Source organism: Oratosquilla oratoria, chromosome 36 (assembly GCF_046742065.1).
Source record: "Oratosquilla oratoria isolate Oo_2021 chromosome 36, ASM4674206v1, whole genome shotgun sequence".
NCBI lineage: Eukaryota > Metazoa > Arthropoda > Malacostraca > Stomatopoda > Squillidae > Oratosquilla > Oratosquilla oratoria.
In genome coordinates this window covers 39,730,297-39,746,973 of record NC_134812.1, presented here as the reverse complement: position 1 = coordinate 39,746,973, position 16,677 = coordinate 39,730,297, and the positions used below count along the sequence as shown (strand labels likewise).

Below are 16,677 nucleotides of genomic sequence, written 5' to 3'. Positions count from 1 at the left end.
AGGAACACATACAAATATACTTGGATACTTAATAGAAAATTAATTGAAATATTCTACCATCCTAACCAATTGTCTCAAAGCCACACACTGCACTGCCACTTAGGTTATGCTGTCTTTTGCTATTTCTTCTCCATTCATCGGCAGAGCTTCCCTTGAACAGAACAACCATAGGCAGGCGGCAAAATTGGTAGTATTCTCTGGCATCGAGTTTACGAGAACAACCAGGTAATTATAGGCAAGACCCCCATTAGAATTATGGTCTTAAGTGATCAATCTATGCCATCTATTATCAGGCTGGCCTCCATTTAAACAGAACAGCTATAAGCAGGACGCGACCTAATTGGACCGGCCATGGCCATTAATACTCACACTAAACAGCTTTGGCACAAAACTCAGTTGGGTTGTGCAATTGAATTCTTAGCAGATTTTTGTTAAAACTCATCTTAATTATAACAATGGCCTGAGTATGGATAACGACGGAAAGCATGACAAATCCAGACAAAGTTAAAACTCCCAGGTGGCAAACATATCCGTTCTTATTCTTGATGGAAATGATTCCATCTAAAGTCATACTGAAAATATTACATTCACATGATCAATGGCTTTTTACCTTGTCTGTTAAACGAAAGGGCAAAATGGTGGGTTCATGTATTGCTTTTATACTTCTCTATGCACCGATCAAAATTAACCAGGTCACCATGGTGATGCCCTTTAAAATCTTCATTATGTCCGACAATTTCACTTCGTTGAAGAGGTATTCCCACAGTGAAGAGGACTAAACATGCTTGTGGGCCCTTGAACTCTGGATAAAGAAACTCAACTTGGCATCACATATACAAATTTATTATGACAAAATTGGCTCCTCCTCAGTGACTAGTGAAGAGGGGTAGGGGTGGGGGTGAGGTGACGGGGAAGTGGAGGGTGGAGGAGGTGATGGGAAGGGGCGGAGGAATAGTGGTGTCAGTGGTACTGAAGTTGTAGGTTTAATGTTATTGCAGTAATGGTTGAGGTGGTGGTGTGGTGAAAGTGGCGATGCTTTCAGTGGTAAATGATCCAAGGATATTTTTGCCATAATTACAAGTGGGTAAATCATACCAAATATTCAAACCAGGTGTGTACATGACTAAGCGTCAAGGCTACCGTAACCTATTACAAGATAGGTCGGCAGTGCTGTTGAGTAGTCTTAAGAGGCTCAGAGACTTGGGAGAGGTAAGTTGGTGAAACAGCATACCCTCTGCCCTATTTGGACACCTTGGTCACTACTGTACAGACCATACCATACACACTAAATTGTCTATATAAAAAGGTAGAGATGTACCAATGGGGATGGTGCAGTCCACAATAACTGTACATACCATCAATGTTTACATCCTTGCTCTGACAATATATACACAACAGAGCAACAATCCCATTCCCCTTTATACTCCTCTACGAAAATAAAAGCCACACTTTGCCACATTTGATATCTTAAGTTTGATAAGTCTATGTACAGTGGAGGGGCAACTTCTGGCTGTACACAAATCACCATAACTAGGGTGTTGACGAGCAGTGATGACAAACACTTTAATGTGCACCTTCAAAGACTTCTCAAAAATGTAATTCTGAATAACAATTTACCTTTAGTAAAAAAAAAATATATATATATATATACTTCATTTCATGAACCCCCCAAGAGTGAATGGATATCCAGTTTACTGGGCAAAGAGGACTGAATCCTACTCTATAATCACCAACTACACCTCCCCTTCAAATTCCGACAAAAGACCTCTGTCACCTTAGCTGGACACATGGCGTCACTGTAACATAGTTGTCCCATTTCTTGATGTGCAATTTTGAGGAATCCACATGCAATGCCAAGAATCTGAACAACGGGATGTATGAAGTGATGCTAGTAAACTGCCTGTGCTATGTCTGCTTGCTTTATTTTGCTTAGTAAATTAAACCCTTGACTTTAACCTAAGACAGGAAAGAAGATGAAGCAACCATCACACCACCGATGAATCATGAAGGGAGAGAATAACACCAGGCAACTGTGCCAAACTAAAGACAAATAGGGCCTTAAATCAATTGTTCTCCAATGACAGTGCCAGCAACCAATTATAAACATCAGTAAAGGCTTTGCATGACTTAGAACTGTTAGAGGTTGAATGAGAGAAGCTGGTTGACAGTGAACCAACAGGTAGACTGGCAATGCACAATAGATGCATTCCAATAATGATGGCCACCCTGAGCTATTTGTGTGAATGTTACATGTGGCAACAGTAACATGCCACATGACATTTCAGCCCAACCATGCCTCATTATATTCTTGCTCCACTTTTGCCTTAGTCAAGACATTCTAACTAACATTACAACTTTACCTAACAATGCATACAATGGGATTATTTAGAGGAAGCAGGCATCCATCTCCATACCTGGGACCCAACATACTTCAAAAAGGAATCACAAATAATTCTAAAAAATAAGGCAAACCAACTTAGTTTGAGGCATAAATGGGTTCCATGAGATACGCTACGTTTGTAAGGCTAAGCAACTGGATGAGATGAATGCACAGACTGTGGGTGGCAAAATGCCGGGAACTTTAAAGGCAAGGAAGTTACTTAAGCTAAAAGAGACTTGGCACTTTCCAGCACAAGAATCTTGGTGCACACAAGCGAATAAAACCATTAATGTAATAGCATGTAATTTAAACACCATGAAACCTGATGGCAATTAATGATTCACATATAAAGATTTATCAACCCTCTAACTGGATATAAAGAAGGATGAGGAGAAGTATTTATGGTGTGTGGAGTAGTGGAGGACGGAGAGAGGTCAAGCGGGACCTGATGATTCCTGCAGGATGAAAGAGCGGGTGGAGTAAACGGAAGACTTGACAAAAAAAAAAAAAAAAAAAAAAAAATCAAGTTCTTCAAGAGGGAAACAAAATAGGTTTAATTTGTGATGAAAGTAGAGAAAGGTAGTACTAGAAATTGTAAGAGGTCAGGAGGAAATGTAGAAGTAATGGACCAACCACAAGTTTTGTGAAAATGTGGTCCACAAAGTCTTCCAGAAGAACGAGGGACAGCATGGCATCCTTCGTCTAGTTGCTGAATCCATCCCACACCCAACGCTAGGGAGGCAGAGGGTGATGGGACTACTTACAAATGATATGTACTACAGCCTACTACAATCCCAATACGACTAATAGGTATACAGGTTAATTATAATAATACCAAGATATCAGGACAATTTGTTGATAAGGATGTCAAGACATAAAACCCTTCATCATCATCAGTATTGTAATTTCAATTGTGAACAAACACGATGAAAGTCAAATCTTTGGTTTTGTTGATATTTGAAGATGTTCCATGGGAAAATGGGGAAAGTTGTATTATTATTTATGATCCTATTATAATTATAACAAAACTGAAGTCTTCTATCATTCCAACACACCTGGTTATCAGCTATGACAGTGGGTAAGAGCAACCAACTTGCCAACCTTAAACCCTGAAAGTTTTTTTTTACCTTTTTCTTTTTTTTTTCTTTTTGTGTGTCAGTGCTAGTTCCACCGGCTGCTATATGACATTACAGCACAAAAAGTACTGACCACCACATATAAAAACAAATTTGTGATGGTGACATTGCTGTGTTCAGACTAAATCCACCCAGGTGGGGAATATGACAAACTAGTTGTGGTGGTGATGGTGTGGTGGGTGGGTGACCCTTGGGCCTGGTGAGGGTGCTGCTGACACAGGGGGAGGGGGTTGAGAAGGCACTCGTTGTGGTACAACGTGGTGTGACGGCATGTGTTGTGAGGAGGTTAGGGCATGCAGGAGCTTCCACAACCCCATGATCTTTCCAATGTCTTTGGCTGAATCTTTAACAAGCCCATAGTAATTCTGGGTCATCAAGTTAAAATTAGTGAAATCCAGTACCACTCAAGGTTAACTTTCAAAATCTTGACATACACTTTACAAAAAGTATACAATTTTAAAAGAGGATATAATTTGTTCAACAATAAAAACTGGTCATTTTGATTTAAATTACAATTGTCATAATAAATAAACAAATTTTTTACAATAATTCCTAGTGGACACCACTTTCAAGCTGATGACATCTTTGCTATGAAGGCCAATACAACCACTGTCATGGATAAGAACAAATAACATTGCACATCACCACCACAATATCAATCTAATAATTAAAAGTGGAAAGGGATCCTTACACGAGAACATGTGCGGTACAAAAGCTTGTGATTTACATGTACAATTACAAACTATACCATCTGTTTGAGTTGTGTACTTGTATGTGTTTGAGTATTCATGTATGTGTATGTTTTCATGTCCCAATACTGATACAGCATACTGAGTAACAAGGTCAGCATCATCCACCAGGCAAAGTGGGTCACCCTCCTCATTTTAACTCCTGCTAACCCTTCCACATGTTTCCCATACTCAAACTCATAGTCACAAAGATTCCTTCATCTTTTTACTTCCCAGTTTCTCACCAGTTACTGCTCTTCAGCAGCACTGCATAGATCTCTACTCTTTAACCTTGCACACCTATGAGGATGTGTTGGGTGTAACATGAGACAAAATACACTAACTCTTAACCCACTTGTCAATAACACACCAAATTACTTAAGGCTATCAGTTTCCTCTGTATAACATGTTAGCAATGATAATTATAATGATAATTATACTTCGGTAGGGCAAATCCTACAATGCCTACCATTTCACAATCCTGGCTGACAGAGAAATGTGTTATGTGTGGTTGTAAAAACAGTTTGCCACAGCCAACAACAACTACCTAACGTGTAAGAATGGTACGTAACTATATAATTTACATACTCGTGCACGACTTAATCTCAATGTGTACTTATGCATGTAAAGTCTTTGTAAAAGGTTTTCTCAATACACATTGGATTACCTTAGCCTTCAACTGATCCATAACTAAAAATATGATACGACCCAAATCAGTGCTCCAAATAACATTGGTGCTAAATTAAACATCTATAACCCAAAACTTAGGTCCTTCTGAGAGGGGGAGTTTAACTCCTTCACTGCAGCAATGCCCCCACAGACTTTATTATGGCTAATATCACATGATTTTATTAAGCTGTGAAGGAGCAGACTTGGGTCAAAACGGAGTCTCGATCAATCATAACACTGTTCAGTCCTGAGTCTGGCCCCTCAGCTGAATAAAATTGTTTGGCATTAGCCAGAATAAAATTTGATGGGGGCATCACCACAGTGAATGGGTTAATGACAGCTTGGCACACCATTCAACACAAGATAGACCATGCCTGCTCTTTTAGTAAGTAGGCAACATGAATGACTGGCATTTTGGATCAATTTTGTACTGTGGCAGTAGGCAACAGTTTTAGAAGACGGCACCTGTAACACTGGCTTCTACTTTCTATGTCAATCTAACACAGGAATGCTTTTTTTTATACAGACTTTTAAAGTTGTTATATATGAATACAGAAATATACTAGATTGTAAGCACATATTCACACACTGAGTCCCCACACTCAGCCAGGCCAAAGTCAAAGCAAAATACTTTGTGGGCAGCTTAGCAATACAAACTCATATTCATAAAAATTAAAACCATGAAAACTATCCCTTTTCTTAACCACATGAAAGATAATGGCATGGGTGAACCTTAAAAAACCTTGATAAACGGCACATCAATTATATGATAATACCTTAATGTGACAAAGTACACCCCAAACCTTGGCTAAAATATCTTACCAACCAGTGTTTCAAACCACCTAACAGATACTAATGCTAAGACATCAATATTTAGGTATGAGAGGAAAAAAGGGGTAAAATGTTATATCAGACTTGTAGTATCAATTCCATCACGTCAAAGCCAATCATCTACTCTTGAGGACAGACTGAGAGAATAGTACTAATAATTCAGTATTCATATTCATCATACACGCTAAAAACTTGTTAACACTATCATCTATCACATTAAAGGAGTTCTAATCTTATCTCTTCCCTGGCTAATCCCCACAGCAGCTGGTCACGAGTTGAAGATACAAATAGGAAATTCTACCAAACCTTAGCAATTGGTAGAAGTGGCACAATTCAGAAACAGGTGACAGGAAATTGGTAGTAGTGGCTTTATAATTGTGAAATACAAGAGACAAGTATATGAGCAGCAATAAAGGTGAGTCATGAAGCACTTACACACGCGACAAAGAGTAGTATTAGTAGGTTGTCTCTGAGTGGCCAGAAGCGTTTCCAACTGGCCACATCTATGTGTGACCCAAAATATTACATTCAAGAATAATCATATATACATTCTCAGGAAAAATAGATACACACACTTAAAATTTGCAATATCTCACACCCTATTCTACACTAACATTATTCTAGTGTGAAATGGTCATGTTTTAAAAATTGATGAGGGGCAGCCAGATTAATCCTAGTTTTAAGTCCACTAATATTATCCCTACTGCTTAGGCACTCTAAATACAAACATCACATTGTGTGTAAAGGGAAGAGGGTTCTATAATTACAAGAAATGGAGCTTAGAATGGACCAGAAATTTGTTTGAAATTCATGTAGGACTGCTATGGGTTGGGCAACCTATTGGAATGCCTCCCCCTATCAGGTAATAGACAAGCGGCAATGGCTTAAGATTACTTTGTTGTTGTTGTTGTATTTGTTGTTTTGTTAGCAGCATTCAGCCTGATTGTTGAACTCCCTCAAGAGTGTGATAAACCTGCCCTTCACCATGTGTTAGGTACTGGATACACAAGAAGCACAAAACCATCGTGCAATTAAATATTTCCTACTTGAATTGGGTACTATCACACTCCCAAGACATAAATATGAAGAACATTGAAGGAAGAATTCTCAAAGCGTATATGTTAAAAAGAGATCAAACAAACCTGTTAGAATAACTCCATTAAAACACAAGACTACCATAAACACTTAGTCAGTATCTGACTGCAGTCAAGAACCATGCCAGTAGTAAGATCTGCATTTGCAGCTATGACACACTTTACTTCCAAATGTAAAATAATTCACTTTAAATAACATAAAAATCAATAAATCCTAATTGTCAAGACTAAAGCACATGAAGCTTTACCATGACTCTTCTACTGACTTGAAATAAAATAGGACAACCTAGGGCAACCAGCGTAGTAATGCCACCACTTCCCATCTCATCTTCATTAAATAAAGTCATAACCACTTGATTGTAACAATCAAGCTCACAACACAAACAAAACCAATGTCTGGCAAAACTAAGACTGGGCCATAGTAACTTAATTAAATCACAACTAAACACAAAACTTTCCTTCCTTCCATCCTTGTTTTCCAAGTATTGCCAATGTTTCTTCCAAAAGGCTTGTCAGTCTTGTGCCAGTACCATCATGCATCACACACTACTTGAAAAAGTATCCCTCAAAACTCTTCATCATGTATGCCCAGAGCTTGTCATCGCTCCAAAGTTGGCATCTTCCCTTATAAGCTTTTATGTCTGTCCTGAGGATGCTACTACTCTGCACTCTGCTGGGCCAATTGACTCAACAATCACATGAAAAACAATTCCACACTAACCTGGCCCATCATTATCTTGGAAATCAAATAATCATGGATTAATGGGCCTAACTGCTATTACATGAAAACACTGAGACTACATGTAATTTTCTGATAAACCACATATTATTGATAGGAATAGATCACATGTAAATGGTTCTACTTGTACTAGCCCACCGGCCAACACATTTACACATCGTGGCTTTTCTTAAATTTCTCCACCTCTTGCTTTCCTCTTCTTCTTCTTCTTCTTTTCTTCTTCCTCTTCTTCCTCCTCCTCCTCCTCAATTTGCACTTGGGCAGACCATGACGATAAATGCACACGTGGACACTGTGCAGCTGTCTTGTCTTTCATTGCCATTTTGTTCTCGTCTCACTTGTCCCCATCCTCTAGTCATTACTCGGAGAACCAAATCCCCTGATACTGGCTCTTGGTGGGAGAGAGCGCTGCATATGTGTACGGAGGTGCCATTTGTGGATGAGTGGAAAATACTGCTGTGGGCTGCATATGGGCCGGCAAAGGATGCGCGGGAGGAGCAGCTAAAACTGTCCGTCCACTTCCATGGTGTGCTGGAGGAGGCAGTGCAGCCCTGAAACAAAAGAAAATATATATAATAATGCTGTAACTATGCATTACCAAATAAGCTAAAAAATAAAGAGTACAAAATCCTAGAATTAGGTTGTGTAAGAGATGGGTGTATGTCTTGACTGAACAACACACAATACTGCTGCATAACCCTGTCTGGGGTGAATTGCACTTTATTTATTTTTATCTATTTATTTGCTTTTTTGCTTTTTCTTTTAGGAATGTCCCCTGTCGGGCTACAAGGAGAAGGATGCCTCTTACGATCCAAGTGGAATTACTTGGTGGCAGTATTCTTTTCCCCCACCACAGGGAGGTGCTAAGATGAGAGGGAGGGTGGAGGGGTGTGGAGTGTATTCAGGGATGGAATGGGTGGGAGTGATTTTATGCCTTTTCCTTTTTTGCTACCTCCCTTGTAAGGGGGAAAAAGCCTTGGGATATGTATGTGTGTGTGTGTGTGTGTATATATATATATATGTATATATGTATATATATATATATATATATATATATATATATATATATATATATATATATATATATTTTTTTTTTTTTTTTTTTTTTTTTTTTTTTTTATCATGTCCTCATCTATATAATGAAATACCACTTTCAATATGATTACGCCTACATAGGCATCATGAGGAGTGAGTGGGTATACGAGGATGCCGGCATTGGCGTCTTACTTATACAGGTAGTCATTGACTTACGACCTATGCAACTTATGACTGATCGACTTTAGAACCATGTGGCCAGCAGGCATTACTCTCACTTGCCAGAAGGTATAAAAATGTAGTTTATATAGTTTTTTTTTCAACATAGTTTTATCACAAGCCATTCCAAGGATCCATATACCTATACTGAAAACTTTATTTGTCTCAGTTACATATTGTCTCCTTTATTCTATAACCATGTCTTTTTGTCAACCCTTGGTAAGATTTTTTTTTTTTTTTTTTTTTTTGGGGGGGGGGGGGGGGGGGGTGAAACTCCTCACTGCTTTGTACATCATGATCAAATCTCCCCCCATACATCTCTCTTCCAATGTGATCAGATTAATTTTCTTTAGTCTTTCTTCAAAAGATCAATTTGTCATACAATAAATCAGCATATTTTTTCTCTGTATCCCCTCCATTTTATGCATGTAGATGTATGGAATAGAGGGGAGGCTGTTCAGGGTGATCAGAAGATTTAACCTAAGTAATAAATCTTGTGTTAGGGTAGGAAAGGAAGTTTGAGGATGGTTTGAAATGAAGGTGAGGCTGCACTAGGGTTGTATAATGTCACCAATATGTACAGATAGTCATCGACTTATGACCAATTTGTCCAAATTATTATCAAGCACTTAAAAAAAAAATTAACGAGTTCCACTGGCACGGCATAGTATCACTCACAAAAACAAACACTTCATGCCACTGATTACGACCCCGCACTCACATGGCACACCGAATCAGTCTTTGTCAGGATTGGTGGATGTCCAAAGGGTGAACACTGGAAGACCATGTGGCTTATCTACAGGGAAGAGTAGCGTTTCACTTTATCTCTTTTGCAAGGCATGGCCCACAGGACCACAGCTCGACTGTAGCGAATCGCCAGGTGTTTGACGCCAAGTGGGGATTGACTTCTGGTTCCAGGTGTGAAAAGAGAGACAAATGTTGAGCTCAATGCCCATACACTAGGCAGCTGGGAGAGGTTCCAAGGTGATGACTACAGCTTCATGGGTGGCGAGAGACACGGCTACTAGAAATGATGATTTTCGTTGGGTTTCGAGGCGATCGGTGTTTTTGATGGGTTCCGTTGGGCCTTACATACCAGCTAGACAGCTTGAGACAGCCAAGCCAGCTCACATCCTGCACACTGGTTGGCAGCCGTCTTTGTTGCTTTGACCCGTCACTATTTTCAGGTATGTAGCCTAGCTCGTCCCAGTCAAGCTCGCGTTGTGCACATCAATTGGCCGAGAGTGAGCCGTCATGAACCACAGTGCATTGAGTAAAGGATAACTGCCTAACACACCCTGACAGAAGTCGAGGCTGAAGATGAGGTCATTTAGATCCTCAAAAAGAAGTAAGCCATGTAGTTGTAACGTACATATCCCAGCACCTGGGATATGAATACCTCAAATTACGACCAGGGGTTCTTGTCTGGGATATGATAGCTAATCATAACATTTTTACCCATACATTTAGAACAAAGACTGACTTGCGACTGAATTGACTTATGACTGGTCAATCAGAACCTAACCCTGTCGTAAGATGACGACCTGTATTTATTTTGTAGTTGTAGCTAAGTGACCCCCATATTCTGTGAACTGGCCTGATCATATTTTCTGTGATTATTAACATTCAGAGTGAAATGGACAAGTAATACATCTGTATTTTATAATGCAAGTATTGTGATGCATCATTGTACATCAGGCAGCTAATGCTGCCCATGAGAATTTGACTCATATTGAAGAGGTTAAAGTTCATTAGCAATTTGTAAGTCTTGTTATTCTCTCCATTTTTTATTTTTATGTGGTTTTCATAGACCAACAGTGTTATATGGTTGTGAGACTTGGACATTGACCAAAGAAAAAGAAAACTTGAAGTCTTTGAAAACACCATTATTAGAAGAATTCTGAGCCCAGTGTATGATGTGGAATCGGGAGAAGGGAGATGAAGGCACAATAGGGAAATTAGAGAAAAGACAGGACAACAAATGCTGCATAATGTTGTAAGTGGGAGAAGGGCAAGGTGGGCTGGTCACTGTGCCAGGATGGAGCCAACAAGATGGCCAACAATGGTGATGGAGGGAAGTATAAGAGGTAGACGTCCCCTGGGAAGACCTAGGTACTGGTGGAGTGATAGAGTGGCGAATGACATGGCCCACATTAACCCTGACCTACAAAATTGGAAGGAAACAGCGTTGTAACTTCTTGACAGCCTCTTTTTGCTCTGGTTTTTACATTTCTTTGTATTGAATTTCATCTCCCACTTTTGGCCCCAATCATAAACCTTCCTTAATCTTCCAATAGGAGTTTACTATTCTTGTGCCCTTTCACAATCTTGGCATCACTTTAAATTAGCTTGCACAGCTGCCTATGTCAAAAGCAATGCAGCAAGACACAGTACACCCACAGTAAGGCCACTTCACTTACATGGCAACCCTCCCTCCTCGCACCCTTATGTGGAAAATAGAGAAGTCAGGGATAAATCCTTTGACTGTGTCAAAATATTATCCTTACACAACCATTCTCCACTTACTTCCATCCCCTACCGTCTCTCTTCCTTGTTCAACAGACCCCTCTTGACCAAAACCCCTCTTACACCATCTATCCACCTCATCCTCAGTCATCCCTTCAAGTTCACTCACCTTTACTTTCCACACCTTTTTTGCTAATCTTTTTTCATTCATTCTTTCCATGTGCCCAAACCATCCCAATGATCTTTCTTCAGCCATATCTACTAGCTCCAGACATTAGTATCACAGAGAAATCCCTCCCATGAGAAGCAAGAACCATACTATATTCAGGTCACCATCTAGTACTAAGACATTATCAACACAGACTACATTTTGCTCCAAAAACAAACTGCTCCAGATACAACCATCACAAAGAAGACACAGAAAACCTCATATTACTGTGCCCCACCCTAGCTGTACCCTGACTACAATATTTCTTCCATAAGTGACTTCAGGGGCCAATCCAGTGGCTGTCTCCAATTACCTGGGTACTGTGGGTCTCCTGCAAGGGACCTGGGGCAATTGATTCTTCAATTATTATGATCTATTGTTGATCCTTCATCCCATACCAACAAATCCTATCAGTCCATTTTTCAATATATTTGGTTTTTATAAATATTCATCATGTTGCTTGCCTGCCTGCATGCCTGCCCATGTCCAATCCTTCACTTTCTCTCTTTGTTCACCCAAGTTTTCTCAGTTTTCATCATATGTCTTATCATTTAGGCTTGGGATCACCTTGGATGTTGCCTTTTGTATCCTACTTCCCTTGTGTCTTTCTTTAAGTGAAGTGATCACACCAATGCTGTTTGTCATCTATTTAATGAAATGCAACTCTTATCTTCTTCAGCAATTTAAAGGTCTCTCCTATTCCTCTTTGTATGACTTTCTGGTGTCAGATCATCCCTTATTAAAATCCATAAATCTTCTACCTTCCTTTGGTATTAAATATTCTCCAATCTCATACTTTTTTTCCCCCCCAATTCAAATACTTTACATTCTTCTATCTTTCCTTTGGTATTAATTATTCTCCAATCTTTCACATTTTCATTTTTTTTTTCCATGTCAAAGATTTTACATTCATACTGAAACTGATCTTCCACATCTGACTATTCATAAACCTTACATAGGTTTTCCTGTATGGGGCAGAAACATGAACATAATAGAGGAAGAAAGGAGGAGTTGAATGGGTTTGAGATGAAGTGCCCGAGAAGTATGATAGAGGTTATTAGGCTGGATAGAGTGAGAAATGAGGTGAGGAGGAGAACAGCGGTGGAGAGGAAGTTGGGAGGTAGGGTGGATGAAAGAGTATTGGGATGGTTTGGACACATGGAAAGAATGCATGAAGAAAGATTAGTAAAAAAGGTGTGGAAGGCAGACGTGGAAGGAATGAACATGAGGGGCAACTATGGATAAGATGGATGGATGGGGTAAACGGTGCATTGAGGAAGAGGGGAATGTCTGCTGAGGAAGGATGGGAGAGGACAGAAGATAGGGGTGAATAGAGAATGGTTGTATATGGATGATGCTGTGATGCATGAGGGGGAATGGGTGGGGATGGGGGGTGAGGGAGTATGGGTCATCAATTTTATGAAGCAGCCTTGCTGTGGATGTGCTATGTCTTGCAACACTGCTTCTGATCCAGGGCAGTAGGAGACATGCAGGGATGACCCACCATCCAGGAGGAGCCAAGATAAGAGGGAGGGAAGGGGGTGGATGGGAGTGGAGTATGTAGGGATGGAATGGGTGGGAGTGGAGTATGTAGGGATGGAATGGGTGGGAGTGGAGTATGTAGGGATGGAATGGGTGGGAGTGGTTTTTATGCCTTTGTTTTTTGGCTACCTCCCTTGTAAGGGGGACAAAGCCTTTGGTATGTATTTACAATTACCTTAGTTTTCTTGATGATCTTGACATCATTTGGAAATACATTTGTATTGCTACCTATTCATATCATTGATATACAAAAGTATTCAGGGTGCCAAAACCAAATCTTGTAGTACCCTAGCAGTAACTTCTCTCCAGTCCAATTTTTTATCTCTTACTACTGTTAAAAAAAAAAAAAAAAAAAAAAATTGACATAACTGGCAACCCCAGCAGCAATATTTTGTGGGTAACTTGGGGTATAAAATCAGCCTTTAGGATGTGATTTAGGTGAATCTGGTGTACAAAACGAAGTATGAGGTGAAGTTGTACTTCGACAGTTGGGCAGGTGCTATTTAGAATGTATTCAGATGTATAGAACTGGCAATTTCACACTGCCATTTTTGTAATAAATGTCTAATATAAAATGTGGCCGGACAATAATTGTGTGATGGATGCTTACTAAAACATTTACCAAAACAATAAGAAACACCACAATCACCTATCCTCCATGAAATTTATATATATATATATAAAATCAATTTACCACACAACAAAGTGAAAAATACTTGCCAAAAAATCCAGAAAAACTATTTATAAACACGTTTTCTGTAAGTGTCAGACTATAATGGGTGACTGTACATGATTTGAAACATCAGAAATGTAAAATTCCTTCACTCTGAAATTCTAATGAACCTTCCCCAAAAAACACGACCTCGTTCAACCCGCGTGAGCAGCGAAAGAAAGTCTATGATGTTCTACCAAGGTTTTGCACACATATCTTGACAAAATCGACCCAGTTTCTTCACTTTTAGGCCAAGGTGAATTAAAATAAGCAAGATTTGTTGGTTTTACATCCTTTTGAGTTGATTTAAACAATAAAACAAATTGATTTTGGCTCCGACACTGTACGGGTTAACGAGCTATATAAATCGTTAGTTCGTCCACATTTGGAATATTCTGTTTCCGTATGGTCACCAAATCTCATTAAAGACATTGACAAATTGGAAAAAGTACAATGGCGAGCCACAAAACTGATTCCAAATATAAAAAATAAATCATACAAAAATCGACTAAAACATATAAATCTGTTTTCCCTAAAAAAGCATAGTCAGAGGTGACTTGATACAGGTCTTTGAAATTCTAAAGGGGACTGACATCAAAAGTGACCAAAGTTTTACACTTAACCCCTTCCATACGGTGCCGCACACGTAGGCGTCATGGACTTAGATCTCGGTGGCAGCAGCCAATGCCAGCCGTACGACGTGTCGTAATAATACTCGCATCATAAAATATAGTCACCGCTTATATCGATCGTTCTCTCTTCACCCGTGAATTTTGATAACCATAGAAAATGCGATTACAAAAGAATTAGAAAGAATGTCATTATGGAGGGGCGACTACAATAAATATAATCAAGACGCCGATATGGCAGCCTCGCGAATACACTCGCTCCCCATGACGCCTACGTGTGCGGCACCGTATGGAAGGGGTTAATGAGAATCTGACAAGAAATAATGGTCTCAAACTGTCAGGAAATAGAATAAATTTCGAAGTGGGTAGAAACAACTTCGCTAACCATGTAGCTAATGAATGGAATAAACTTCCTGCAGAGGCAGTGCAATGTAGTTCAGTTTGAAGCTTTAAGATCTGTTTAGATAAACATCTAAACAAGATGCTGTAATGACTGCCATTTATTTTATATTATTTGTTTGTTATTATCTGTCTGTTTATCATTATTTCTTTGATTATCATCTATTATTATCTATCTGTTAATTTATTATTATTTACTATTTACCTGTTTGTTTATTACTTAACTATACCTATGCACTTATCTTATTTATTATTATCTGTATCATAATTTTTATTTCATTTATTTATTTAATTTTATCTTATTTTTTATTTATTTATCTATCATTATTATATTTTTTCCCATCTGACCCAGTTATGGACCAAAAGGTCTCCTGTCAGCATGCTCCGCCTTTGTAATTTGGAAATGGATGCTAAGAGAATATTGTATAAAGGAGCGATTGTACCGACAGCACTGTATGGGGCAGAAACATGGAACATAAGAGAGAAAGAGAGGAGTCTGAATGGGTTTGAGTTGAGGTGCCTGAGAAGTATGATAGAGGTTATTAGGCTGGATAGAGTGAGAAATGAGGTGAGGAGGAGAACAGGGGTGGAAAGGATGTTGGGAGATAGGGTGGATGAAAGAGTATTGGGATGGTTTGGACACATGGAAAGAATGACTGAAGAAAGATTAGTAAAAGAGGTGTGGAAGGCAGAGGTGGAGGGAGTGAACATGACAGTGACTATTCAGGGAACTCAGTAATATCATAGATTTGTTCCCAAAAACAAGGAGGAACTGATGGTGTATTCCATTTCAAGTGGCACTGGAGAGAAGAAACAAAGAAAGGTCATATTACTATTGAACCTGCAATGACTGACAATGTAAAATGTGTCCAACCCGGAGAGTATGTTAGCTGCATTTATGATGGTCAAGTCTGGATTGCAAATGTGGTGGAATATTGTGAGGAATTTTATGATTATACAGTGAACTCTTTACATCCATCTGGGTCGTCAGGAGTAAGTGCAAATATTCATATTCAGTGCCAGGACATCATATATTGTCTGTCATGAGTTGTCCTAGACTAAGAGGAGGTTGCCGAATTAACTATATTTTCCTTCAGAAAGAAATTCATGAAAGTAATGAATATCCCAAAATTGTATCCAATACAATTTTATGCTAACCTAATTTATGTTTGTTGTAATTATGCTTATGCAATACATAATGCTTATGCTTGTATGCAATTTGTAAATACATTGTGTTTATTTATAAGTTTTATACTGAAATAAAAGTAATTAGATTACTCTCACATGACCTCATAATATCTAGTCATATCTCCTGAACTGTTGTTCAGATTGACCTATAAACAAAATTTCAGCAAAATTGGTGAGATGAGGGTGTTAGGCATTTGTTGATCTGACAGAGAATGCCCCCTGGGTTAGATGGGTGTTATGTGAAGTGTATAAAAAAGGGAGGTACAGTGATGGTGGACTGGCTGGTGAGGTTAATGTTTGTCTAAAAAAGGGTGGAGTGCCAGAGGACTGGAGTGTCTGTATAGTTCCACTTTAAAAGGGAAAAAGGGGACAAGTGTGAGTGTAGTTGTTTCAAAGGGATCAGTTTGATGAGTGTAGTTAGGAAGGCTTATGGGAGGGTTTTGTTTGAGAGGATTAGGAGAGGAACAGAGTAACTGGTGAGGAAACAGTGTGGGTTTAGGAAAGGTAAGGGCTGTGTGGATCAGATTTTTGCATTTACCTAGTTGTATTTCACAGGAAGGGGAGCTATGCTCATGGTGTCCCACCTTTGTAACTCAAAGTGTCTAGTTTGCTCTTAAATTTGTGTATGGTTTTTGCACACATTTTTGTTTTGTCCAGCTTGTTCCAAGTGCCCTTCACTCTGTGTGGAAAACAGTTTTTCTT

The 16,677-nt window shown here is 39.1% G+C and overlaps 1 protein-coding gene across 10 annotated transcripts in view; it reads right to left on the bottom strand.

The window, feature by feature from the left end:
• Positions 1 to 821: 821 nt before the first annotated feature.
• Positions 822 to 16,677, bottom strand: part of Hipk (Homeodomain interacting protein kinase) — a 110,226-nt gene continuing 94,370 nt past the window's right edge. For 9 of the 10 annotated variants that reach the window (XM_076174638.1, XM_076174639.1, XM_076174640.1 and 6 more), the window contains one exon: positions 822 to 8,128. In XM_076174638.1, coding sequence (XP_076030753.1) covers positions 7,936 to 8,128 — 193 coding nt within the window. In that variant the 3' untranslated portion in view covers positions 822 to 7,935. The remainder of the gene's footprint in view (positions 8,129 to 16,677) is intronic. The other variant, XM_076174641.1, reaches the window with a different exon arrangement.